Consider the following 27,748-nt stretch of genomic DNA (forward strand, 5'->3'; position numbering starts at 1 on the left):
TAAAAGGGATCGAATGGAAAATCAAAGCATTATTCAAGTTCTAAACAAGGATTAGTTGATCATAGAAAGCCACTGTTTATTTAGCAAATTTGTATAGCTACTCATGTCACTGAGCACCATACAGTCAACAAATGATTAAAAACAAATATAACAATCATTTAAAAAATTAAACACAAATAGAAACAAAGATTGTGGGAATATCAATATTCTAAGTAGAGTGAGGCCATTTCGCAGACTCCCTATGGGTTCCTCAAGATTGTTGGAAAAACCATATTTTATTACAGGGTTTTCAGAAAGCTGGAATAGGAAAAGGCCAGCCTGACTTGGGCTCCAGAGGGCAGGAACCACAGCAGAAAAGACTGATATTTTGGTTCCCCTCAGGTGTAACTTCTTAGCAGATTGGCCCCATAATGCATCCCTCCTAACAGATAAATGTAATTGGGAATAGAGGGTCCCTCAAACAACTGCTTTTGGCTTGTTAACCTATTGATATTAATTCAAATAATATTAAAGCATCAAGGTTTTTCATAAAAGCACCTGTCAGTTGTAGCTGCCTGTCATTAAATGAGAAGATATGCAAACAGCCTCTTTAGTATCCATCGTTTAATTGCAAGTAAAATAAATACTCTGATGACGCTCAGTTCATGGTAACCTCATGCAAATTTCATAGGAACAGCATGTGAAGAAGACTCTATTAGTCCCTTCATCACACCAGTTCCAACTTTTTTTAAATCTATCTTGAGAGGATTATATAATTCACACCCAAGTAATAATTAAGCTTGAGGCTACTTTGTTTTTGTTTTTTTGAGCCTAAAAAAACAGCAACCAACTGCTGCCACCTGTTAAGGCTGATTGTTCACTACAAGGAGAAAGGCACCATTAAAAACAGATTTAATAAATAATTGCTCAAAACTAAGTACCCCTCTTTCTGCTGAATAATAAGAGAACAATTAGTCTCAAACTCATTATTGTGGCCTCGCTAGGTTTAAATGCACATCTATTATAAATTATGAAAGGCAAAAGGATCTCTGTGATTATGACCAAAATGCTCACAAATCCCCTCCAAAAAATTAAAAGCAGAATATTCAAAATCTATTCCTTAAACACTTCTAAACTTATTTGAAGTTCCCTTCCATGTTCAGCAAGGACACAAACAATTGTTTAAAAATCTATTACATAGAATCTTTCGTAAGTAATAAATAAAATTGCAGTGTATGTAGCCGATTCCCTTTTATTCATGCCAGGTTGAATTCCTCTAGATTCGACTTAAGGATGGTGGCTTTAACAGCTGCAAACACAAATCTAATGTTCTCGGTGTCCGTGGCACACGTAAAGTGGGCATAGATGTCTTTGTCTGAATTCTGATCCTTATATAACTGCAGAATGAAGTCTCCAGCAGCTTTGACATCTTTTTTTGGTCCTGTTCAAAATCAAAACCAATAACTTAAGAAACCCAGATTGAGATCTTCAAATATGTTTTTATATTTATTAGTTGTTCAATACCTAAATTGTGTCTGACTCTTCACAGGGGAGAGGAGATGGTTCCTTGTGAGAGGCCAGCAAATACGTGCATGGTTGCCCACTGCTCACGTTAGTGGGTATATATGCACACACTCTCCTGCCGCTTTCATGGCCCGGTTCTGAATGGCTTACAGCACAGTAGTGGGCCATGGCCTGGGGGTTGGGTATCCTTGATCTAATTACCTTCTGCCATTCCCTTCTCCTTTTGCCTTGAATGTTTATTAGTGCAATCCAGTCCACTGTTTTCAAACATGCTGGATTGAACAGATGATGACTTTTTATTCTAGCATCAGTATCCATCTGTTAGGATTAGAATCTGATAATGTGTAACTTCAATTATAATAATACAAACTAAGTATTCCAAGTAATAGCATAGCAATAGCATTTACTGTTTCACAGTGCTTTACAGCCCTCTTAAGCAGTTTACAGAGTCAGCATATTGCCCCCAACAATCTGGGTCCTCATTTTACCGACCTCAGAAGGATGGAAGGCTGAGTCACCCTTGAGCCTGGTAAGATTTGAACTACCAAATTGCAGGCAGCCTTCAGAAGTAGCCTGCAGTACTTACTGCATTCTAACCTCTGCGCCACCACGGCTCTATAATATAAATTGTAATAAAATAACAAATTTTGATAGTATAGGAAACAACAGTGATGGCTGACAGATCTTACCAAAAGAGTGCCAATTGTATAAGCAAATAGAAGAAATTGTACCCCTGCATAACAGAGATAAGCCCTACTTAGAATAATTATTTACCTTGGAATTGTGGAAAATAGTTAATTAAATGAGAATGCATAATTTTCTCTTCTAAAATATCTTTTTTGTTTAAGAACAAGATGATTGAAGACTTCTGAAACCAAGGATAGGTAATTACTGTTTTGAATAAGGCCATGCTTTCTTCCAAACGATTCTACAAGAAAAGTATAAAAGAACAAAGAAGTGTTTTTAAATAGGTTATCTTCAAAAATTAAAGTACCTTTATTTAATTTTCAAAATGAAAGTACATTTTTTTAAATCCTGACATATACACAAAATGTAATTAATCTGGGCAACTATATTAGCTATCCAGATAATGCCATAAACTCTATTACACATCTTAAAAAAGACATGTGTGGAGATGGGAAAACTTCACTGGCCTGTGAACAGAATGTTCCTGGGAACACTGGAACTTCCTCCCCACCACCTCGGGAACGCAACGATCTATTTCTTTTTGGGATGGTGCAACAGTGTTGGAGAAGTATATCTCCCAGAAGAGGAAATGCTTAATGCTGGCACATTTCCAGAAAACTACTGGACCACCTCCAGATGGTACAGTTGGCAAGAAAAGAAGAATTCTGTTCCAGGAATGGTGATGTTTGTGTATGACTAAGAGCATGGACTCCATATGAATCCATACGTAAAACTGCAATCAGACAAGAATTACTAAGATGAGCCCTGCTACAAAATTGAGTGCTGCATGATAGCAGACAACTTACTTATAAATGTTTATGATGAGTGTTTTAAAGTTATTGTTACAGTTATCTCTGCTGGAGGATTTCAATGGACTGTAGGATTGTGATGCAGGTAGTCTTTGGTTAACGACCATTCGATAAGCATCTGTTCAAAGTCACCATTACGCTGTGGATGGTGGTTATGACCTTTCCCAATTTTCCTGTCATCCCAAGGCCACCATAGTTATGTAACTGCGACCTAGGCCCTTGGCAATCAGCTCACACTTATGATGGTTGCAGCATCCCAAGGTCACGTGATCCCGATTTGCAACTTTCCCTGCCAGTTTCTCACAAGCAAAGTCAATGGGGAGACTGGCAGGGAAGATTGTAAATTGCTCAGATTAGCTTCCCTCCACCCGCGCAACATGTCCCATCCTCTGCACGTATGACATGCCTTGTTGGCCACCCGTAAACCACCCCTGGACCTTAATGCATCCTCTGAGTCTTGCTATGTTCGGACACTCTCCCAATGCTTTAGACACCACCTCCAGCCTCACTGAGCTCACTTCATGCATCCCTAGCTACGAGTGCACTTTCCCCTACCTGTCAGCAGCCATCCCAAGTCTGTACCAGTTGTTCCCCCTTGCACACTTTCCCAAGCCTTGCTGCATTTGTGCCATATCTTCCCAGCAGCTTGCTCTGACTCTCCCACCCAACAGCAGCCACCCCACTCTTTTTTGCACTCACCTCCCAAGCCACCCATGTGCCTTCCAGCGCATTTGCATACCCTTACGCACTCTCTCCCACCCAGTAACAGTCATTTACCTGTCTGCTGGCCTGCTTGCAATCTACTGGAGATTTGCACATTTCTGCTGACTTCCCTCTGACTTTGGTTGTTAGAAGCTGTGTAACAACCTACAATCTTCTCTTAACAATGGCCATGGGCACTACAGGGATTGCTATCATTAAGCAATGCAATCACATGACATTGTGCTTTATGATTCTATTGCTTAATGATGGAAATTCTGGTCCCAATTGCCCTTATAACTCAAAGTCTACCTATACAAAGTTCCTGGAGGCTGGCTCATAGAGGAATGCTTTGGGTGATGTAGATTGTGAGATCAGAAAACTCATTAGTAGGAAGGAATAGAGAGACTGAAGGAGGAGTTAGGAGATGCTCAAAGCCAATGTCAGTTGGCAAATGGAAGGTGTAGGCAGAAGACCTTTGACCAGCTCATGCTCGTGCACCAATTGCGGCCCTACCTGGAGCAGGCTGTGTTTCAGTAACTCGGGCCTTTATCATTTTGTACATGTGATTGTCTCTGAAGACACTTAGGAGCCTCTGGTAGTGTGGATGGAGTGTCCCATGTGTTAGCCAGCACGTGGCCAGAATAACATTATACATGATCGGTTTCCAAACAGCTTTTAGGTATAATTCAAAATTCCTGTTTTGACCTATGTATGCCTTTGACGCTTGGGTATGTTCAGTACTGTATCCTCCAACCAGACTTGACCTATCTGACTCAATTCAAAAGCATTGCTCTTGAGGAACTGGTCCTTCTTTGGAACAGCCTCCCTACAGAGCTCAGATATGTCCCCTTGATTGTTCTTTGAAGATGCTAAAAATTATGCTCTTCCAAAGAACATCTGTTGATTGAGATGCCACTAGGTTTGATTTTTGTGGCTGATTAGAGGTAGTCCGCATTTAATGACCTGTCACTTAAAGATGATTCAAAGTTATAACAGACTCTGTTCCTCCCCAAGGATGGGATTACATACAAGTTATAATTGCCACATGTGCACAGACACACCATGGTCACACGATTGCATTTTGGGTGCTTGGCAACTAGCTTGCATTTACCACCAGCTGCAGCACCCCACAGTCATGTGATCATAATTTGCAATGTTTTTGCCAGTTTCCAGGCAAAAAATGCCCATTCTCAAAAATGGATTTACTTAGCGACTATGTAATTCGGTTAAGAACTGTGTGGTGAGTCATTTTACGGACTATTGTAAAAACAGTCATAAAATCAAATCAGGCCATGTCAGGTAACAATCACAGTGGCTTTCAACCAAAATTCCACGCTCCATTGTGATCATTAAGTGAAGCTATTTATTGCCATTTATTATTTATTATTAATCATATATTAGTTTATTTTCAACCATGGATGTTCTATTAGTTTAGTTGAACATGAATATACCTCTGTCAGAAGTCCAAGCCAATTATATTGGTATAGTTTTCGTGTTAAGGGCATAGTTGGGCAGTTATGGCTCAAGTTCCTTTCCCCCCCAACTAGATAACTGGCACAAATGTCAGCCTTCCATGGTAACTTCTGTTAAGATGCACACATGAGTATTGAACAACTATTTATGACAGCAATTACTTTTCTTTTTCCTACCTCATTATGGGATTCTGCCAGGACTTGGTCATATTCACTCAGTGCAACTAAAAATATAATTGAGGTCACATTTTCAAAGCAGTGAATCCATTTCCTTCTTTCTGATCTTTGTCCACCAACATCTACTATTCTGTAAAAAGGAGCATAACTCACTAATCATCCTGTAAAGCACTTCACCAAGCACCAACTTTGAGGCTGCACTTTGCTAGAACGATTTATTTCATACAATTGATTTTTGCATTTTAGGTTTGGAAAAATTAACAGGTAAATTATGTTCCACTAAAATGATGATGGAAAAGTTATTTCAAGTTATCTGAGCTTTATGGGTACCAATTCTATTGTTGGATCAAATAATGTGTGACTTCATCTCACCTCTACAACTCTTCCACAACACACATTCCTAGTGGCTGTGCACTACGAGTAAAAGACAAGTAGTGAAGATGCATAGTGCAAGAGTTGTTTTTCTAATGCATTGAATAAAATGAGTCCAAATGTGGAAGACACTGAAACCAGGCAGGAGCAGCTCTCAGCAAAACTCAGGAAAACAATTCCTATTGCTGCCCATGCTGTGGTCCAGGGGAGCGGGGAGAGCGCAAGCAAAGGATTGTAAGACTGGCTGGGAAACTATCATGGATTGTTGAAAAGAAAGTTCATGTGATTGCAGCAAACCAGAAGTGCAGCAGCAGCCAATAGCACTAAATCAGGCATAACTTCCCTAAATTTCATTTCTCAAGAGTCATGGGTCTTCGATCTTGAACACATTCTGTCAGTCCAGCTGAGGTACCTTATTCAAAAATGGTTGCCCTATGATGCACCGTTTCACTCAGTTAAAGGTCACGACAACTACAGTTTTAGTAGTTTATAGATTAGGAAATCTGATGCGCAATGGCTCTGCAATTAAAGACACTGAGCTTGTCACTGGAGCAGGCCAGGTTCGAAATCCAAGCTCTGCACAATGAGGTGAGCTCCCCTTCCTTGCTCCAGCTCCTGCACACCTAGCAGTTTGAAAGCATGCAAATGCAAGTGGATTAATAGATATCACTTCGCTGGGAAGGGAGTAGCTTTCTGTGCACCTTTGGCATATAGCCATACTGGTCACATGACCAAGGAAATTATCTTTGGACAATGCTGGCTCCCTCAGCCAAGAAACTGAGATGAGTACCATTCCTTAGAGTCGGATACAACTGAAAGGGAAATCTTTACATTTAGATTATGAAATCATATATATATGTGACTCTGTGTGTGTGTGTGTGTGTGTGTGTGTGTGTGTGTGTGTGTGTGTTCCAATATAACTCTGGAATGCCTCGAGCAATTTCAACCAAATTTGGTACACAGATGACTTACTCTCTGGAAAAAAATACTAAGATATCCCTAACAACCCTCGGAGGGGTGTGTTCTGTTAAGATACAGCCTGTTGTGGCTTAAAATGCTGTACTGCCGTAAAATGGCTTCTACTGTACAGTGCAGTGGAGTTGCCATTGTAATGGCTTCACAGTACTCTACAAGGGGGCTCCCTCTGGTAAGGGGGAAAATCCAACATTACAAATTACATTTGGTCCGGACATTTCCCATTTATAAATAAATACACGGACAACGCCGGGTTATCAGCTAATAGACTTATCAATTACAATAAGCACAGTTGAACAATGGAACCAATTACAGATGCTTCTTTTCACTGAATATGATCACGCAAAGGCAAATTAGCCTTTCCTCATGGACATTTTAATTTGGTCTTGATCTTCTAAATGATATTTTTAAAGTCTTGATTCTATTATTCTAAAATCTCTCTTTACAGATGGAAATGCATGTAGCATAATAGCAAAGGTAAAACAGGACTGGAGAGGATTTTTCTAGTTTTATGCATTTTCTTTAATTATCCATTTACTGAAAACAATTGGTGCAATTTTGAGCATATGGTAATCATGATGACTAAGAGAAGGCCTTCAGGATAGACTTACCGAAATGGAACCTTTTGTAGCACAAAAGGATATTCAATTATTCCAGTTGTTGGTATTCTCACTCTGAGGACATCTTGCTCATTTGGCACATATGACGGCACAGCAATACGTTCTAAATCTGAAAGGAAACTTCAAAATCAAAGTCACACATTTTTAGTTCAGGCCGTCAGAAAGCATTTCACATGATTCAAGAGACTAAAAGTGATATTTCACATGAAAGCTAATATAGCAAAAACAACAAAAGGTTTGAAAATGTATTCCGAATTAGGATGCTGTTGTGGAAATCTTACTTCTACTTGAAGATTGCAGAGAGTTGTAATGCTTCTTTATATCTGCCGCTGCCCTATATCCTCCCTCTGAAGCCTATATGCTCTAAACCTGCTGGATTTCCGAAGAGCCCTAAAGATTTGACTTCTCCAGCTGGATCTGAGATAAAGTGATCTGTAACTCCAATTCTTGATTACTATTTCCCCATTACTGTTGTTCCCTGATGTCATCTGCCATATGTACATCTTGATATTACTTTATTTCTGTTTTTAAATTCAATTCCTTGTATACATTCAGTTGCTTTGGTGAGCAAAGTATGTAAGAAGACAATGATGATGGCTTCAAAGATCAAATATCCAATTATTCTACAGATAGCTAGATAATGTACAGGAAGTATTTGTAATATCCATTTAATAGAGAAGGACAATCTACTGGAAACATGTTTATATGCATATCCCTTATACAGAAAAGCATGCATTATATATTGATGACAGTCTTCTAAAACAACGTGATCAAAATTTGGCATTACAATTATATTTTCTCATAGCAATATTTCTTCTCTAATAAAGAAAAAAAATCAAGCTTTTGGAAGACTTGTCAAAATTGAGTGTAAACTCAATTGCTTCTGAAAATGACCCAGATAAAAACATTTTGCAGACTATTCAAAAGAAGCTGGCTGAAGTTTTAACAATTAAAAAGGAAATACAACTGTAGAACTTAGAACTGTAAACTGTCCAGAATTATTTGGTTGAGATGGGTAGCTATAAAAAATTGAATGAATAAATAAATGCTTAACCAAGACAATTATAATATCTCTTTTCAGGGATTTACAAAACAGGCTTGTTAAAAAAAAATCAAGCTTTTGGAAGACTTATCAAAATTGAGGGTAAACTCAATGCCCCCCAAACTCTGAAAAGAGATTTACAACCTTCAGCTTTGAGCCTCCAATGATGCCACTGGGTCAACAAGCCCACTGCAGCCCTCCAAGGCCTCCCCACAAAAAGGAAAGAAGGAAGGGGGGAGCAATTTCCAGTTTCCCACCAGAGAAGCACCATGTGACCCTGTCGTGCATTTGTTTCAACTATGTTTTATTAATTGTTCAAAATCATAAAAACTGAACCCGCACACTTCGTAAAATCTGTTCATTAACATTCCATACAACAAAGCGGTAATAAGCCATAATTTTTTTAAAAAAAATATTTTTAAAAAGCCAAAGTGAAGTTTGACAAGATTATTATACTTACTATTTAGCTGAGTCTGACAATTGGTATTCTCTCCGTCGGTGGTAGCACTTTTGGATGCCTGGATCCTCCCATAGCCTCTTAATTGCTTCTGCATGTTTTCTTTCCAGGCTTACTATTTTGTCTGTTTGTACCTCTTCAATCATCTGGCTGTCATCCTGAAATGGGGAGTGACGGTAGGCATAGTTATAGATTGGGAAAAATCAGTTTGAACACAGAAAATGTTAAACTGGAGTTCATCAGCTCTTCTGCTAAGCAAAGCATAACTAAGAGCACCAGTTAATTTGTCCAATTCAGCAATTGGAATGAAGCTTTACTTAACAAGCAATCCTTATAAGGTTGATTGAGATAACTGTGGCAAACATGTGATTTATGGAGGACTTTTATTGCTTCCATGGTGCATCAATAGCTTTGAAAGGTGGAAGAGAAACCAACAATATCTAAGGAGGCTGTTTGGAGATGCATGTCCCTTGCTCTATTTGATGTATCTGAACTGCTTCCAATGAGATATGCAATCAGGACTCTTAATGGCTGGCTTTCCCCACAACCAGGAAGACATAAATAACAGAATAACAGAGTTGGAGGGGACCTTGAGGTCTTCTAGTCCAACCCTCTGCTCAGGCAGGAAACCCTATACCATTTCAGACAAATGGTTGTCCAATCTCTTCCAGTGTTGGGGCATCCACAACTTCTGGAGGCAGGTTGTTCCACTGATTACACAGTGGAAGACACTGTCTTCCATACTGACTACACAAATACCCTAATTAAAGCAGCCTTAAAAAAGACTACCTATTGCTATTTGTTATTTCTAATGTACCAAATAAACAGCTATCTGTCCATTTAAAAGTTTTCCTAAAGTGCAAAGTGATGAACAAAATTTCCAACTTGAATTTGGAGGTAACAATGCACCTTCTGAATTAAATATATGAAGACAAGGAAAACAAGAATTCACCCAGGTACACCAACTGTTGCAAACACATAGCTCTCAGTGAAACTTAGAAATAGTATAACTCTTAAAATAGACAATAGACAACAATAATAGATTGTTATTACTTTGGGTTTTCCCCCTGTCCTTTCTCAGTGCTCATCTTTTAAGTGTATATATAATGAGTGTCTTCCAAGTGGAAAGGAAAAATGTTAAATAAATAAGCAAGCAAACAAGCAGTAACACATAGTGGCATTTGAATTTACTGGCCCAGCAATCAATATCCCAAATTATTTCTTGGATATTTTTTTTCAAAAAAAATCAAGAAAGAAAGAATCAAAATCAAAAGAAAGAAAGAAAGAAAAACAAGCAACTATGATCTTCTTAAAATCTGACGCCTAATGCTATACATGCTGGCATAACTTTTGGCAGCAATGTTCCATGATAGAAATGAATCTAAACCAAAAATAAATCTTGTCATTGCTAAAGTACTTGGCATTTCCATTTACACTAGGCTGTCTCTCTGATTCCTTTAGCATTAGTCAGAATGTGACTTTGAGGAATGAAGAAATCAGGCACTTTGGAAATTTTATACAAATGGCTGGGCAACAGATGAAAGCATTTTATTTGCATTGGACTATGTGAATAAAATTAACCTGACAGGCATGAAAAGATGTAGATTTCTCACATAAATTAAAAAAAAACCATGCTAGGTTTTTTGATTGTAATGTATTTACTAGTGCTGTTACTAAAAATTTTGGAATTTTGAAACGTTGACGGTAAGATTTTGGAGCTAACTATATAAAATAAACAGCTTTTCGTGGGAAATTAAGTTATTTTGTCTATTGTAAGTCATATCACATATTAGATTATGATTTAAATTGGACACTATTAGGGATTAAAGATTCTGGGCAAAAATGTGTAAACCAAAAGTTTTGATCAGGATTGGAATTTACAAAATGATATAAAATGCTTCAGCTGTTAAAAATTAAAGAATGGGGTCAGAAATTAGTAACTCTGATATCAGTAACAATGTATGCTTCTATGGATAACCAATCATTGAATGTTAATGAATGACAGATGTGAAACAAATCTGGCTTGATGCAGAAATAATAGAATCAAAAATATTGGATTAAAAAGTGTGGATTATAAACAGAACAGGCATTTAAAGTGGAAATACAAGTGAAAGCTCAAGAAAATGACCCAGATAAAAACATTTTATAGACTATTCAAAAGAAGCTGGCTGAAGTTTTAACAATTAAAAAGGAAATACAACTGTAGAACTTAGAACTGTAAACTGTCCAGAATTATTTGGTTGAGATGGGTGGCTATAAAAAGTTGAATGAATAAATAAATGCTTAACCAAGACAATTATAATATCTCTTTTCAGGGATTTACAAAACAGGCTTGTTAAAACTTCAAAGAAGACTTTGTAATGGAAGAAAGAAGAATTGAAGAGAGATCAAATCGTATAACAATATTTTAATTAAGATTTTCAGAAATAAAAGGAAGGACTCTAAAACTAGTTTATTTGATAAAAGTTAAAGTAAGGAGAGGTAAATTTCAACCAGTCTTGTACAATGCCATTTTTGCATTGCACCCAATTTCAATGAAGAATATGTCAAGTCTTCCTACGGAGTCTGTTTCCAGCTCTGGTCAACCTCAAAAGGCTGGCACAACCTCAAAAGGCTGGCACAACCATTGCTTTCAATAAAATTACTACAGGTATTATAACTGCAGTCTTTTTATTCAGCAGATGGTAAAGTTTGTAACATAAAGCTAATTGATATAGTAAAACATATAGAGAAAAAGGCAAACAATTAAAAACCTTGCAGTAAAGTGAATTGTTAATTAACACGGTTGCAGCTTATTTATAAAACCTGCTGCTTCTTTCCAGGAACATAAACTGAAATATTCTATTATAAAATCTATTTCTATTTGAAAAGTCATACCCAAGGTGGTCACCATAGTAACTAAGCACTGCCATTTTGTCTGTGTCTGTGCTGGGCTGGATATTATGCTTGCTACCCAGTAATAGCAAAAATGCACCACAATCGGTTCTTTGATTACAGCATTTCCATGCTATTTGAGGAGGGAGTGAAGTGAAAAATGCACTTGACCAAGATGTTCCTGTATATTCAAATCATACCAAGCCTGCTAGAAATCTGCTTATCTAAATACTTAATTTACTGCTATCACCAGTTGAAACCAGCACACACTGAATTCCCAATGAATAAATTTTTCTTTTGCTGAAGTGATAAGGGACGTTGACAAAAACCCTACCGTTTATTTAAAGTTTTTATCCCACTTTCCATTTCAAAACAGTGTTCAAGAGGACTGAAAATAAAGCGGGCAAGATAACATGCAACATCATAAGGGAACATAAATTAAGGTAGGAAAAAGGAAAATATAGACCACCTCCTTCAGCAAACAGATCAGTTTAGATGTCAAAACGCTGCCAGTATTAACAAAATGTTTGCTTGCCAGCAGCAACCATAAGGACAGAACTAAGCTGCCTAAACTTCCTTGCTAAAAAGTCCCAGCCATTTTTTTAAAAGCTCTCTTTCAAATTGCCCGTCACAGAGAGAAAGGGGTCCTCGAAGAGTAGCTGAAAATGACAGTTGGTTTAGGAGGTTTTGCAGGATTAGCCAGGATTGGGTATTGTGATGTCCAATTGGCATCAAGACAGAGTTAAAACTGAAGCCACACCTCTGTGCTCCTTACTTCTGGTTCCAGTTTCAACGAGTCAAGACCACTGCAAAATACCTGAAAACAAGTCATAAGGGAACACACCCTACCCTCTGAACTCCCCCAATCCCTGGACCAACGCTAGGGTGTGAACCTGGCTAATCCTGCAAAAGCTCCTAAAACAACAGTTCAGGTAAGACCGTCATTTTCCGGAGGAATTTTGCAGGATTAGCCAGGATTGGGACATATCCAAGTTAACGTCCCTCAGGAGTGGCACTATTGGTCCTGGGCCCCTCATGCGCTATCACCTGTTGTAACACACTATGACCAAATGCCGCATCAGCCGATGCAAATGCTTCTAACCTGTAATGCCTGATAAAGGGAGACGGGGATGCCCACGTAACCACCCTGCAAACCTCCATGATAGGCACATGTGTAGCCCAGGCCGCCGAGGTAGCCGCGCTTCTGGTGGAGTGTGCTGTGATGCCCCGGGGCACCGGAAGGTGCTGAACCTCATAAGCCAATGCGATGGCCAGTTTGATCCACCTCCCTATAGTGGAGGAGGACACCCTCTTCCCCAGGGAAGACGGACAAAAGGAAACAAAGAGCACCTCAGACCTCCTGAGGCCCTCCGTGCACCTCAGGTAAATGCGCAAGGCACGCGAGACATCCAGCCGGTGCCAAAAGCGCTCCCTATCATGAGATGGTTCCGGACAAAAATCCGGTTATACCATCTCCTGCAACCTGTGGAAAAGGGAGTTAATCTTGAGAACAAAAGTCGGATCCAGTTGCAGGACGACCCGTTTGCCTTGGCGTCAGCGCCTAGAACTAAGGTCCTACCCAAAGTGGTGGCTTACCTCCATGAGCACTCTGTCAGGGTCCAATGCTAAATTGATGACATCTTAGTCCAAGCAGCATTGTTTGAGCGGGCGAGGGAGGATCTTTCGTTGGTGGTATCCACATTACAGCAGTTAGGTTTTTCGGTTAACCTAGATAAGAGTTCCCTCGTTCCCACCACCAGGATTCCTCACCTGGGGATCATCATAGACTCTAAGCTGGGGAAGGTGTTCCTGTCCCACGACTATAAAGTTAGTTTTTTAGCCTTAGTTTGACTAGTTAGATGCCAGGGCCCTGTGTCTCCTTTCCTCATCCTTCTGCAAGGCCTTGGAGGATTTTCCAGCTGCTGCAGTTTTTCGCAGTCTCACAGAGGCCCCACTAGAGGTCCTCTCCCCAGGAGACCATGGGGGGGAATCCGGCCTCTCCTCTGCATCTGCCATGGCCCCAGGTCAGGGCTCCACCAGGTTCAGCTGACCAAAAAACAGCTTCTCCCAATCACTCACAGCCTCCACGCGACAAAATCAGCCTCTGGTAGACCTTTCCTGCCCCTTTTGCAAGCCACGTGGCTCTGGGCTTCCTGGCATTGATCTAGGCCTGCAGGGCCTTGCCGCTGCCGCCACTGTAGAAAGAATGGCCACCCAGGAAGGCAGGGATGAAAATGAGGCTTCATAGTAGCCTCTGTCCCAGCCCATGTAGCCCGCAGGAATTGAGGCCCTCAAATGGCCGCCGTAACGGCGTCCTGCCTCTAAAGCCCCAAGAAGCAACTTTTAAATCCCTTACCGGCAGCCAGGAGTGAGCCACACTAAGGGGAGGCTTCCATGTATCAGATGGAGGCAAGGAGAAGAAGGCAGGGAGAAGGAATTTGCAGGATGGCACTGGATTGTTTTTGGAAGAATCAGGAACCAAAAGCAACCTGTCTTTCTTCGGCCAGACAAAGTTGAAACTGGGAACCAGAAGCAAGGAGCCCAGAGGCGTGGCTTCAAATTAACTCTGTCTCGAGGCCAATTGGACATCACAATACCCAATCCTGGCTAATCCTGCAAAAAAACCCTGGCAAAATCTGTCATTTCAAGGCCTATGAAGTGTGCCCAGGAAAGAACTGGGTACCAAGGCAGCAAATGAGACCTAAATGTAACCTCAGGGAATAGTCTGTTTGTGGCATTTTGGGTTACTAGAAATTCAAAACCGTTTTCAAAGGAACAGCGTGATTCTTCAAGCATGCACTTATTGGTGCTTATTCCAAAAACCATTCCGAAAAAGTGCACTGGGCCTCATGAAAGTCCAGTGCAGCTTTGCTGCTCATTAAAGCACACTATCTTGGTGCAAGCCGGAAAAATAAATGCAACTACTTTAAGGAACAAAGGTTATAAAAGCTTTCTAAGCTCAATAAAGCTTATAAATCAGCAACATTTCCTTTTTTTTCACACTCGGTAGACACCTGGAAAAAGAAATCAGATTGCTTTCATGAAGAGCCAAATGCTGCTGCCTGCCTGACCTAATTATTTCTTCTAACCCAGCTACTTCTACATAAATTAGGAATATCTTGCCTTTCTTGCGTTACGGTTCCATATATGCAGTTTCACCTATACCAGCCCCTTATCAACTGGCTTGAATTAAGTTAGAAAAGAATTAAAAATTATTTTATTTCAGTCTCCTTTTTATTATGTTATAAATGTTAGCACTTTGTATTGTTTCCAAAATGAAGTAGCCATCATAGATGACGCCATGGGTTTTGCTCTATATTCACCCTATTGACTGATTTCAATATTCAACCCCTTCTCTATTGCACCTCTAGCCTTCTCCCTTCATCTTCCTATACCTAGAACATTGATGCTGCCATGTTCTCTCTTTCATATTCTGCAGTACAGGTAGTTGTGGTGGCCATGGGGGCGCAGTGGTTAGAATGCAGTACTGGAGACTACTTCTCTTGACTGCCAGCTGCCAACAGTTTAAGTCTCACCGGCTCAAGGTTGACTCAGCCTTTCATCCTTCCAAAGTCAGTAAAATGGGGGCCCAGATATTTGGGAGCAATATGCTGACTCTGTAAACCACTTGGAGATGTCTGCAGAACCCTGTGAAGTGGTATTTAAACCTAAGCGCTATTGCTATTGCTAGTCCTTGACTTACACAAATGAGCCAAAAATCTCTGTTACTAAACAAAACAGTTGTTAAGTGAATTTTATACCATCTTAGGACCTTTCTTGCCACAATTGTTAAGTGACTCACTGAAGTTCTTAAGTTAGTAATATGGTTCGTAAGTGAATCTGGCTTTCCCATTGACTTCGCTTTTCAGAAAAATCACAAGAGAGATCATGTGAGCCCAGTCACGCATCTAAATTTTGATCACATGATCATTGTTGCTGCATCGGTTGTAAGTGTCAAAAATGGCTGTTGTAACTTCAAACACTCGTTAAATAATGGTTGTAAATCAAGGAATATCTATATTTCAGTGCAGTAATTTAAACATCCCAGAGTTTTGCAGTAAAGCTGGGAGATTGAAGAAAGTTGTACAATTTGTGATGGAGGTTTGCCATAAAAAGCAAGGAAATTATGGTACTTGGCTTCTCAGAATCTGAATGTCCAGAGTATGTAAACAGCAGAACAGAGGAAACAAGGACGGAAGGTAAATGGTGGGTGGGGGAGGGGGAGGGATAAGGTAATTAAATCATAAAATGAAAGAAGGAACTTCTTTGGAAGCCAAAGTGAAGCCTGGAGTGGAATTTGAAATAGGAGAGGGAAGTAACCTCTTTCTATGGATAAACACTTAATGAATTATTATTGTGCTGTTACAAGGGTGTTGGGTGGAGATAGGAATTTGCATCTACTTTTGCATGCAGACAATGTTCTTTTCATGGCCAGAATGACTTGCAGCAAATTGTAAAATAAATACAGTTCAATGGGGGGGACAGATCTGAAAAATAATATGCAGAGGACCAAGGTAATTGTAATTTATTTGGAAAACAGGGTGTGATACAATTGATAAAATCCTCCAAAAATGAGAGTCCCATGAGGTTTAAAGAACAGAAGGCAACATATGAACAGGAAATGTATGAGGTGGAAATTAGAAAGGGAAGAGTGTGCATATGTGTCTATCCAGCATGCATGTAGGGTCTAAATTTTCCCATAAGCAAACCTGAGAAAACAAACATCTGTAACCCTTCCAATTTTTGATAGAATAATTCCAAAGTCAGTGCTTTAGACCTATACTGGACCTCTTTGCTTGTTCAAAATATCTGTATTTTTTCCCCACAGGAAATAATTCCATGTGGAATAATAATTCCACAATGGAGAATAATTAAGCCAAATTAGTGAGCTCCGGTAGGAAACACTAGGCCAGTGATGGGCAACCTTTTTGGCGTGGTGTGTCAAAAATTGGCAAAAAATCGAGCATAACTCGCGTTGTGTGTCACTTCGACAAAAACATAATTTTGCGCAATTTATAGTTTAAACTACAAAAATATATAATTGCAATATAATTGTATTTAATAAACCAAAAACAAATTATTTAACATAGCTGCTTAGTAACTTCTTTGTTCATCAGTCGATTTCGTATGTTGCCCTTGATATTATTATCAGTATCACTTACCAACGGTCCTGCTTAGCAACCAAAATGTTGGCTCAGAAACTCTGGCATTGAAGCGTGCAAGTCTTAAAGCTGTCAAGTTACAAGACCCTTGCACCCCTAACCCTTTAGGAAAAAAACCCCAGGGGTCTTCAAACCTGACAGCTTTAAGCATTGTGGACTTCAACTCTTCAACTAAAAGAGAGACTGATAAATATTAAAAAAAATAAAACCAAAAAGCAGCTACTGCAGTGGCTTAGAATTTTACTCAATTACTGTTGAGCCCATGGAAAGTTCTGCAGCCCCAGGAGCAAAGGAAGGGGGACGGAGAGAGAGAGATTGGCTGTTTGGGGTGCTTGAAACCACCTGGCCCTCCCCAAAGGAAACCCTCATTTGCAGGATGAGCCTCGACTGGCTCTGCCCAGCGGGGTTACCCCAAGCGCCATTGGGCAGCGACGGATGCTTATCCTTTTTCCTTCGGCTGCTTCAGCTGGGACTTCAGACACCCCAAGGGAGGGACTTTATCAGGCCTCCCCCTCCCCACCCTTTGAATGAAGGTGTGATATGGCTCCTCCATCCCTGCTCTTTAACCCAGCCAGAATTACAGGAGGGCTGCCCCCGTTCTGCTTTCCGGGATGGATCTTAGCCGAGGGACACTAAGACCCCAGAATGGGTGGGGGGTGGGGGAAGAGCTTCTTGATGGAGGCCACGATCGACTTTTGGAAGTTGTGTTTTCGTAAAATAAGATCAACCTTTGGATGTGTTTGTTCCGCTCGGCCAGCGGCGTTTTCTCCCACTTAATCCCGGCGGATCCTGATATCTGAGCTGGAAAACTGCAACCCCCCGGAAATGATGACGCCCCGCTGAGTAGCTGGGACTTGCAGAAAAAGGCTGCAGAGAGAGAAGCGTTCGATCCGTAATCCGTCTGTGGGGGGCGCTGGGGACAGGCCGGGCCCCTTTTTCCCACCTCTATCCCCCCCACTCTTGAGGGACAAGCCCTTTCCCCTGTCCCAACGGTGGAATTTGAGGCTACCTCTGCTTTCCCTCTCCCTCCCTCAGTTGTGCGGCAGCGGCAGCGGCAGCTCTCAGCCTGGGCGGCAGCGTCACGCAGGCTGTGGAAGGAGGGGGAGGAGGAGGGAACCAAAGAGAGCTTTTACCGAGTCTGCGCCCCACAGCCAGGACCGTCCTGGCGCCTCAAGCCGCGTTTCTTCCTGCAAAGCCCTTCTGGCATCAAGCGGAACTCTCGGGATGCCCGAAGGGCTTTGCAGGAAGAAACGCGGCTTGAGGCGCAAGGACGATCCTGGCTGTGGGGCGCAGACCCGGTAAAAGCCTCTCTTTGGTTGGTTCCCTCCTCCTCCTCCTCCTCCTCCTCCTTCCACAGCCTGCGTGACGCTGCCGCCCAGGCTGAGAGCTGCCGCTGAAACAAGTTTGGGGAGCATGTGCGTGTCACCCGAAATGGCTACGCGTGTCAGCACTGACACGCGTGTCATAGGTTCGCCATCACTACACTAGGCTATAATGACTGCCAAATTCTCTACATCCTGCATGGAAATACATCACAGGGTTTTTGATGTAGGGGAAAAGTGGAGGATGAAATGGAATGCATGCCATTTTGAACTCCTGTACAAAACACCAAAAATAAATTCAGGAAAACTGAATGAATTGTAAAATAATATAGTGTTGGTCACCCAACAGTGGGCAGACTTCAGTGGTGGGTTCCTACCACTGGAACTGGCAGCGACCCAGGACTGCCACCCCCCGAAACTAGTTCTCCTGGTGGCTGCCATCTTGTTTTTTGCTTCTGAGCATGCACAGAACAATTTTAGTTGTACTGCGCATGCGTGCACAGTGCATCCCTGAGTGAACCAGCAGTAATCTCTGCTGGAACCCATCCCTGGCATACTTGTGATTCCTTTTCTCACTGAATCCTCATCTCCTCTTCTTTCTCCATCACTTCCTCCTTGCTCCGCTACTTATCAGCAGTTATAACAGATTATAATTTATTAGTTGTTCCAGTAGGAGATAGGACATGATAATACATAGATAAAATAAGAATGGAACATGTCCAGAGTTGTATCTTTCACCTTGAATAGATAACAATCTTTCATCTTTGATCCTACCGCATCATCCAGATTTATGAAACCAATTCATGTCCTCTCAGGGGAAAAATATTCAGTAGCTGTAACAAATCAGGAAATGAAACCCTTTCTAGCTAATTTGGATGATCACAAGACTGTACATAAAACTTAAGTTAAGATTTTTTTAAAAAAATCTATTGCGTATTACTGTAAAGTCTTAATGATTTTGTTTAGCAGAAGAGACCAATTTACCTACCCACCATAATGCTTAGATAGCGTGTCTCATTCTGGAACCCATGCCCCGTACATTTTATTAGGATTTTAAAGATTAAATATACTAAAATTCTGTGACACACTCCTGTGCTTCATTTAGAATCACAATTTATAAGGCATCATTAACTGACTTACATAGCACAAATTCTGTGATGGCCATTCATTGATTTTTGCAGATGTTTACACAACCAGCTGCCAGTCATCTCAGAATTTAGCATATTTCCCTTACTTAATTAACAAAGGGATTTACATTAATTTCCAGTTGAATATTTAATCCTAAATCACATAATCAAGATCACCTGCTTAATCTAACATGCCACCGTGGTTTTAACCAAGGCCAGAAGAAATAATGCAGTATAGAATTATGTTAACGGCAGAGCAAATGAAATAGCTGTTCTTGGGGAGAAATTCAAATGACAAAAAGTGGTGTATGAAGAAATGAACATTCCTTTCTTCTCTAGAGTGATGGTTTAAAATTGGGACATTCTTTTCTTTTAGCTTTAAAAAACAATCTCAGGGAATCCCTTAAAAATGCTTATAATTCTAATTTTATTTGGGTGATGTGGAGAAGATGGTGAAGTACTGTAGTGGTTTCTATTATTTTAATTAATTTCACACCACAACTCCTAAATATGGGATTAATAATACTGGTCTAATATATCAGGAGGATGTCCAAGTACCTGAATGTAAGTAAATAATAGGAACTAAAAAAAAACCCGCCATGAATTTATATTATTAAAACTTCTATACCTCAACCTGGCATCTATAATATTTGAGGACAATAGTATCAATTTATATTTCACAACAAAGAAGATAGGCTTTAACGGAGAGAAAATTCCATATCTAATTTATGTGTAAATCAATACTTTCCAAGAGTTTATATAAGTTCAGGTCTTAATTGAATCGATCTTCCTTCCTTTTCTTTGTACACATTAGCTACTTTCTTCAGATGGACATCTCTTTCTTGAGGGACTCAAACTGCAAACACACAGGCAAGTCAATTTCAATGTGATTTATAACTGCTTTTGGCCAGCAAATGAAACAGAAACGGAAAGAAAAAGAAAGCCAAAATAGATAAGCAGAAATAGCATAGACAATAATCCATCTTAAATCCTACTGTGAAACCTTGGATGCTAAATAACAAAACTTTACAACAACATTGTATAAATAAACATTTACCAGCAACTAGAAAATAGACATAGAAACTGTCTGAATGCCTGGGATTGTTGCTATTTGGGGAGAAATAAGACTTTGGTGCAATGTTCTATAACTCCTGCAATATAAAGGTGTGTGTTATTGATCAACACAAGAGCACAAGCAATGAGCCCGGAGGAAACTCATGTATCTATCCCATAATGGTGCTGAAGGAAGGGCAGTACAGTGGGATCTGGAAAAACCCAACAATCGTTGGAATAGGCCAGAGGGCAAATTGTAGGGAGCCATGCCTCTTGGATTAAGAGTTTTTACTACCCTACAAAAACTGGGCAATTGGAATTAAACTGCAACTCGGTTCAGAATAATTGTTGGGTGATCAAATTTCTAGGTTGAGCTTGACCAAGGTTACATAAAAGGAGTTTCTGCTTAAGAGACTTCTTCGAAGTGGATTAGAAATTATTGCTAGGAATATAGTAGCCCAACAATGCCTGGTGTTACATACTGACAGTCAAATGGTAGGTTCCACCAAGGTCCTCCGATCCAGCGGGAAAATACTGAAAGCTGATTGGACGAGCCATTTGACAGCTCCCTATAAAAGGGCTAGCTGTCAAACGGGCCGGTGCTGGATTTGTAAATAGTTATCTCATAAAGAGCTGTTGTTTGTCACTGAAGCCTGAGTCTGTCCCATCCGTTCACCTGATCTAACACCTGGTGTAAATGCTTTTTAATATTAGCTTTCATTATGTTTGAGAGCATCAAGACTCTGAGACTACTATGCAGACACTCAGTCCAAAGTAGAAGTTTACAAACAAGGTCTTGAAATGCCAAACAAATGTAAATATTGATTTCATTCTTATTTTCATTCAAAAGCATAAATGCGCAGACGCCGAACCAGCAGTAATGCCAGCAGCAACCCACCCCTGGGAGGAGGGTCTGGGCCCTGGTGGGATGGAAAATCAGTCCAAGGCCCGCAGGGACCCGGGGGGGGGGGACGGAAACAAATATCTAAGACCTGAAGGGACCTGGCAGGGCAGGATGGGAGGAAATAGGAGGAATAGGTGGATGTGCCTGCAGTTTATGTGTGCAATTGATGACAGAGAGGGGGTGGGTCGTAATGGCGAATGACCATGGGGTATTGTAGTGGCCATAACTTCAAAACTGGGTTGTCAGTTGCTTTTGGGAGGAGGGGGTCTATCATAATCTTGGTTGCTAAGTGATTGATCATAAATCAAACAATACCTGTATAGATAAGGTATTTTTGGAAAGCAAACTAAAAACAGCAAGGAAATTAAAGATCTCCTTCAATGCCATTTCTTACCACATTTTCCTCTCTAGACTGGACTATTCTAGACTCTTCCTTAAATGCAATGATAGCAGCCTAGAAAACAAAGTTATGAGAATCACTGGAGGATTTGGCCACAGGCAGGGATTCGATCATGCCAGGGTTGCAGAACTGGAAGGCATACTATAGATAACCGAGCAAGCCGATTCCCTCTGCAGTTCAGGAATAGAAATTAAATAGCTGTTCTGCTTCTCCTTAAAGCCCAAAATCTCCACAGAAAATTATTTCTACTGTGCATTCACTCTTACCATTATCATTACCAAGTACTGTACGTGAAAGATGATATCTTGGATCTCTTTTTTCCAAAACTAAATAAATTCAGTTTCCTCAGTAATTGTTTCTAGGATTTATCAGTGAAGGACTGGCCTGCAGTGCCTCTGCCAGTGAAAACAGAGCTTGCGAGGGCCGTATGCGGCCCTCCCGGGCTCCGTTTCTGGTTGTAATGGCCTCCTGCAGCCCTCTGCCAGCAAAAATGGAGCCCATTTTTGCTGGCAGAGGGCTGCTGGACATTGAGCTAGCCATGCCCACTCTGGCCACACCCACCTACTCGGTCCTCCGAGTGGGTGGATGTGGCCATGCCCACTCAGCCCCCTGAGATCAAACACAACCCTGATGTGGCCCTCAATGAAATCAAGTTTGACACTCCTTCTTTTATACATTGTCAAAAATTCTTCTTCTTAATGTATTTACAATGCATACTATAGTGGAAACTATATTTCTACTGGTGTGGAAGTATTTGCTCTTTTTAAAGCCACGACCCATTGTTAATTTATTTTTTATTTGATATCAACATGTGGGCTACAAATTCTCCATCCCTGCAGCACAAAAAGAGTAGTGAATTCAAACAAATAACAGAGAACTTTGAAGGAAAAATATTCTGATAGGTTATTTAAGGTGAGAGGCGGGTGAAAAGGATTCTTTTTTTGTTTCAGAGATAACTTAGAAATAAATATTAGAGAATATCTAAATATAAGAAATATCTAAAATAAAAATATGAGAACAACAATTCACTTTTCTGTCAGGATGCAATCTACAGGAAACTAATATAAAACAAAAGCAATGCAATTAAAACCCAATTAAAAATCCAAACGTAGTAAAAAGAATGAACAAAAGCTATCATCCCTCCAAACCAGGTTCTAGATTTCTTGAAAAGCCAAATAATGAATCCATAACTGTTGTTTTATTGTTTGTCTCACTCATTTGCCCGGGCTGCTTTCTTTTCACTGTACCCACCTAGTTTTACAGAGAAGCGCCTCAACACTTGTTGTGACAACATATTTTGTTTTTCAGCCAGTGTGTTGCAGATGACTGATGCTGAGTTGTGGTGACCCAACTTGGGACTGATCCAAGGTCACCAAACTGACTTCCATGCAGGGGTGAAATCCAGCAGGTTTTGACAGGTTCTAGAGAACCGCTAGCAAAAATTTTGAGTAGTTCGGAGAACCGGTAGCGGAAATTTTCAATAGTTCAGAGAACTGGCAAATGCCACCTCTGGCTGGTCCCAGAGTGGGATGGGAATGGAGGTTTTGCAGTATCCTTCCCCTGCCACGCTCACCAAGCCATGCCCACAGGACTGGTAGTAAAAGAAATTGAATTTCACCACTGCTTCCATGTTTAAGTGATGACTTGAATTAGGCTCTCCCAGCTTCTAACCTAATACCTTAGCCATTCAGCCAACCTGAGTCTCATATGAGACTTGTATTCTCCATGCCCTGGAATGCTGTCAGGTGATGTAAAGAACACTGCTTTACACAATGACCAATCAGACACTTCCGAAGTGCAACAAGTGAGAAATGATGGACTCCCGTGATTATTCATCTTCAATGGGTATATTTGGAGGCGTATTGCATCCAACTCAGAGATAACGATGAAACTTCATGACTAATCAATTCTCTGTAAAGCCATGCAAAAGTGTCTTACGGCTACAAATTCCATGGTTGATTATGCATAAAAAAGTGCTTTATTCTGTCTCATCCAAATCTCCTTCTATGTGATTCTTGACTCTAGTGTTTCAAAAGAGACAGACAGAAAAGAACTTCTCCTTTTCTTTTTCCAAGCCATTGTCAGGTATGAAAGTTCATGTCCACATGTGAATGTCAAGTTAAACTGATTTATTGCTACTCGTTCCTATGTACAGAAATCTTCTCAATTAAGATCAGCATCTGGTAGGAGTTAGATAAGGGTCAATGGAATTCGAAGGGGGGGGGGAATTGGACTTAGCTTACTTATAGCTACACAGAGATTCTAGGTTGATACCTCTTTTAACTCCACCCCCAGGTTCTCTCACCCTTCCCCTATATCTATCCATGATTGTACACACTTTGATAATATTCTCTCTCAGTTGTCTTTTTCTAGTCTGAGATGTACCAGATATTCTTTCTCGTAAGGTAAATATTTGATTGGTCTCTTTTGCTCCTTTCCAGCTCTATTTCAAATGCAATAGCCAGTATTGTACAAGGTATTCCAGATGACATAACACAGGGCATTATCCTGTTGGCATTTTATTTCCAATCTCTTTTCTAATTACCCCAAGCATGAAATTTGCCTTTTTGACAGCTTGTGAAAAACAGTTTCCCTCCAACTGTATTATTACACATGACTACACTAACTATCTGTATGAATAGACAGGTAAGAGCTGGAAGAATTAAAAATTTTAAAAAATTAAAAGAAATATTTGTTTATATCCTTTATTTATAAAGGACATAAATAAATAAATAAAATGAATCAATTTAACTTTCTCGACAGCAATCTATGCCTAATTAATTTTGCCTAACAGCACTTTACATTACCAAGTCATAGGTCTCTTTGTTTTAGTCAGGTATATATTTACATTACACTATCTTGCAGAGTGAGCCATAAAAGGATGGGAAACGTTGATCAAATAGGCTAGATGCTCTAGCTAGATTCTGTAGAGATTCATATATAGGTAGTCCTCGACTTACAACAGTTCATTTAGTGACTGTTCAAAGTTACAATGGCACTGAAAAAAGTGACATTTTTCACACTTATGACTGTGGTAGCATCCCCATGGTCACATGATTTCCAGTGTCCAGGGGTCATCTGATCCCCTTTTGTAACCTTTTGACAAGCAAAGTCAGTGGGGAAACCACATTCATTTAACAACCGTGATACTAATTTAACAACTGCAGTGATTCACTTAACCAAGGTGGCAGGAAAAGTCATAAAATGGGACAAAACTCACTTAACATATTTCTCACTTGGTAACATTAATTCTGGATTCAATTGTGATCATAAGTGGAGGACTAGCTGTATACCATACAGGTAGCCCTTGGGTTACAGCCACTAGTTCAGCAACTCTTCAAATGAAGGAGACTGACAACCAGTCCTTCAAACTGTGGCTCTTGCCGCACCCTTGCAATCACATGATTGTCATTTGTGATCTTCCCTGCCAACTTCCCATAAGCAAAGTCAGTGGGGAAGCTGGCCAGAAGTAGCAAGTCACTCCAGTCAGTTGTTGTTGTTGTTTTATCTCTTGAGGAGAGCCAGGTTGTAGTGTGCAAATACTCATACATCTAGGTTCATTTGCAACATGCCATAGCACGGCTGCCTGTCTGCACTCATGCCACACGGCAGCACCCATGGCCTATGCCCACATAAACTCCACAGCATTCACCTGCCCACTGGCCTGTTTGCAAGCCACTAAACCTAAGACTTCTTGTGATCAGGACTTGCCACTTCCTGCTGGATTCCCCATTGACTTTGCTTGTTTGAAGCCAGCAGGAAGTAGAAAGTTGTAGTGACATGTGACCCTTGCTTAACCTGCCATCCTTGCTTACCAATGGCAATGGCAACTGCTGGGAATGCTGTTGCTAAGCACTGCAGTCATGTGGCATCATGCTTGATGAATGCATCACTTAGCAACAAAAATTCTGGTCCCAATTACCACCATTAAGCAAGGACCATCTGCAGTTTGGCTTTGGTTTTTTGCCTCCTGCTGAAATTTCATCTTTCATGTTGGAAGCAGCAGGTGGATAGCATGCAATTCTTTGCTTAATTTTCCTTCCCAAAATCAATGCAGAAGAGACAAATTTGAGGTGTACAAATTGTGAAAACGCAAAAGCTGTAACTGTCTTCTGTGATGGGCCTAGACAAAATATTGCCATCACACCTAAAGCAAAGATGTATAGTGCCATGACTATGGCTTTCCTGGTTATAACAGATAGTTGTGAAAGCTGGACCATCAGAAAAGTTGAGGAAATAAAAACAAATGCCTTTGAATTGTGGGGAAAAAATGTGGAAAGTGCCTTGGATGTGGACAGAGAGAAAGACAAACATTGAATCAAACAAGACAGTTCAGTGGAAATGCTAATGATGCATTTGAAGCTTAAATATTTGGGACACATAATGAGAAGACAAAAATCATTGGAGGAACCCGTTTGATGCAAAATCAAAGTGGTAAAAAAAAAACAGCAGAAGACTGTATGACTGGATACTATCACTATAAAACAAACATGAGCTTTGAATACTTTAAGAAGAAATTATTGAGAGATAATCCTGTTGAAATGATATCCAACTGATTGACTATCAAATTGGTGACAAGTGTTAATGGCCACATAGAAATTCTTCAGAACCATCTGTCCCCAGGCTGGCACTTCAAGTCTCCCAGTGGTGCATCCATTGCTCCTGTAATCAAATCAATTCACCTTGCTATTGTCAAGGTATCTGAATTTCTTTTCCAAGAAATTTTCCCATTGCTACCCGACCAAGTGGTTCCCAAGCAGTTTAACAACATAGTCCAAGGAAGTGGAATTAAAGACTGGTCAACATCTGGCAAAACCTACCTGATAATGAAAGATCCAACAAAAGGACGGCACCAGCTAACTACAGACCAATTATGCAGGGGTGAAATTCAGCAGGTTCTGGAGAACCGGTAGCAGTAATTTTGAGTTGTTCAGAGAACCGGCAAATACCACCTCTGGCTGGCCCCAGAGTGGGGTGGGAATGGAGATTTTGCAATATTCTTCCCCCAGGAATGGGGTGGGAATCGGGATTTTGCAGTATCCTTTCCCTGTCACGTCCATCAAGCCACGCCCACAGAACCAGTAGAAAAAAAATTGTATTTCACCACTGCAATTACCTGCTTACTAACAACTTTCAAATTGCTAACTGGTGTGACAGCTGATGCAGCCCTACAACATCTACTTGGAAAGAAGCTTTGTGCTCCACTTGGGCACAAAGGAAACTAGTCAAACAGCAGAGGGACAAAAGATCAATAGAGTAAAACTGAAGGAATCAAGATACCTTATGGAAATAATATCAAGTGTCTGGATGAAGACAATGGTTACACATACTTGGATATCCTTTAGGTTGACAACAAGAAGCACACTGAAGTCAAGAAGAAGTCTAAAATGAACCATCGGAATGAAGAAGATCTTAAAGTCCAAACACAGTGGCAGAAATAATATGGCAATTAAAACCCTGGCAATTCCAGTCATTAGGTATACAGGTGGAATAGTGGATTAAGCTCAAGCAAAATTAAAACAGTCTGGCTAGAAAGAGCTAGAAACATGAGTAGTATAAATCATACCCTTTATCCATACAATGATAGACTCTACTTACCAAGGAAAATGAGTGGGCATGGACTGTTTTATGCACACTAGAGAATTGAAGAATAAACAAGGACATTGGAAGAATATCTGAAGTACAGGGACGAAGATGGAATTAAGCGACTACATCATGAATGCTTACTCAGTATTGGAGAGATCAAAAGCCTTACATGGCTAGTATATACAAAACTACCAGGCAAAACAGATAATAATAAAACCTGGCAATAGCTAAAAGCAGGAAACTGGAAGAAAGAGACAAAGAGACTAATTCTGCCTGCGCAAGACCAAACCTTAATAACAATTACAGACAACATCAAAATTGAGAAGGCAGTAACAGACAGCAAATGCCGCCTCTGCAAAAAAGCTGAAGAAACGACGGACCACTTAGCTAGCTGTTGCAAGAAGTTTGCACAGACTGACTATAAACAACAGCATGGCAAAGAATGATGCATTGGAATATCTGCAAGATATGTGCTTGCAAGCCAGAACTAGTGGGACCACAAAA

General features: G+C 40.4%; 1 protein-coding gene across 2 annotated transcripts in view; it reads right to left on the reverse strand.

Annotated features, from left to right (window-relative positions):
- Positions 1 to 734: 734 nt before the first annotated feature.
- Positions 735 to 27,748, reverse strand: part of LOC116506726 (guanine nucleotide-binding protein subunit alpha-14-like) — a 47,347-nt gene continuing 20,333 nt past the window's right edge. For both annotated transcript variants that reach the window (XM_032214612.1, XM_032214611.1), the window contains exons 3-7: positions 8,820 to 8,974; positions 7,309 to 7,437; positions 5,351 to 5,480; positions 2,278 to 2,431; positions 735 to 1,420 (exon numbers count right to left, since the gene is read on the reverse strand). In XM_032214612.1, the coding sequence (XP_032070503.1) occupies positions 1,236 to 1,420; positions 2,278 to 2,431; positions 5,351 to 5,480; positions 7,309 to 7,437; positions 8,820 to 8,974 (753 nt within the window). In that variant the 3' untranslated portion in view covers positions 735 to 1,235. The remainder of the gene's footprint in view (positions 1,421 to 2,277; positions 2,432 to 5,350; positions 5,481 to 7,308; positions 7,438 to 8,819; positions 8,975 to 27,748) is intronic.

This window comes from Thamnophis elegans, chromosome 3, assembly GCF_009769535.1.
Source record: "Thamnophis elegans isolate rThaEle1 chromosome 3, rThaEle1.pri, whole genome shotgun sequence".
NCBI classification, from domain to species: domain Eukaryota; kingdom Metazoa; phylum Chordata; class Lepidosauria; order Squamata; family Colubridae; genus Thamnophis; species Thamnophis elegans.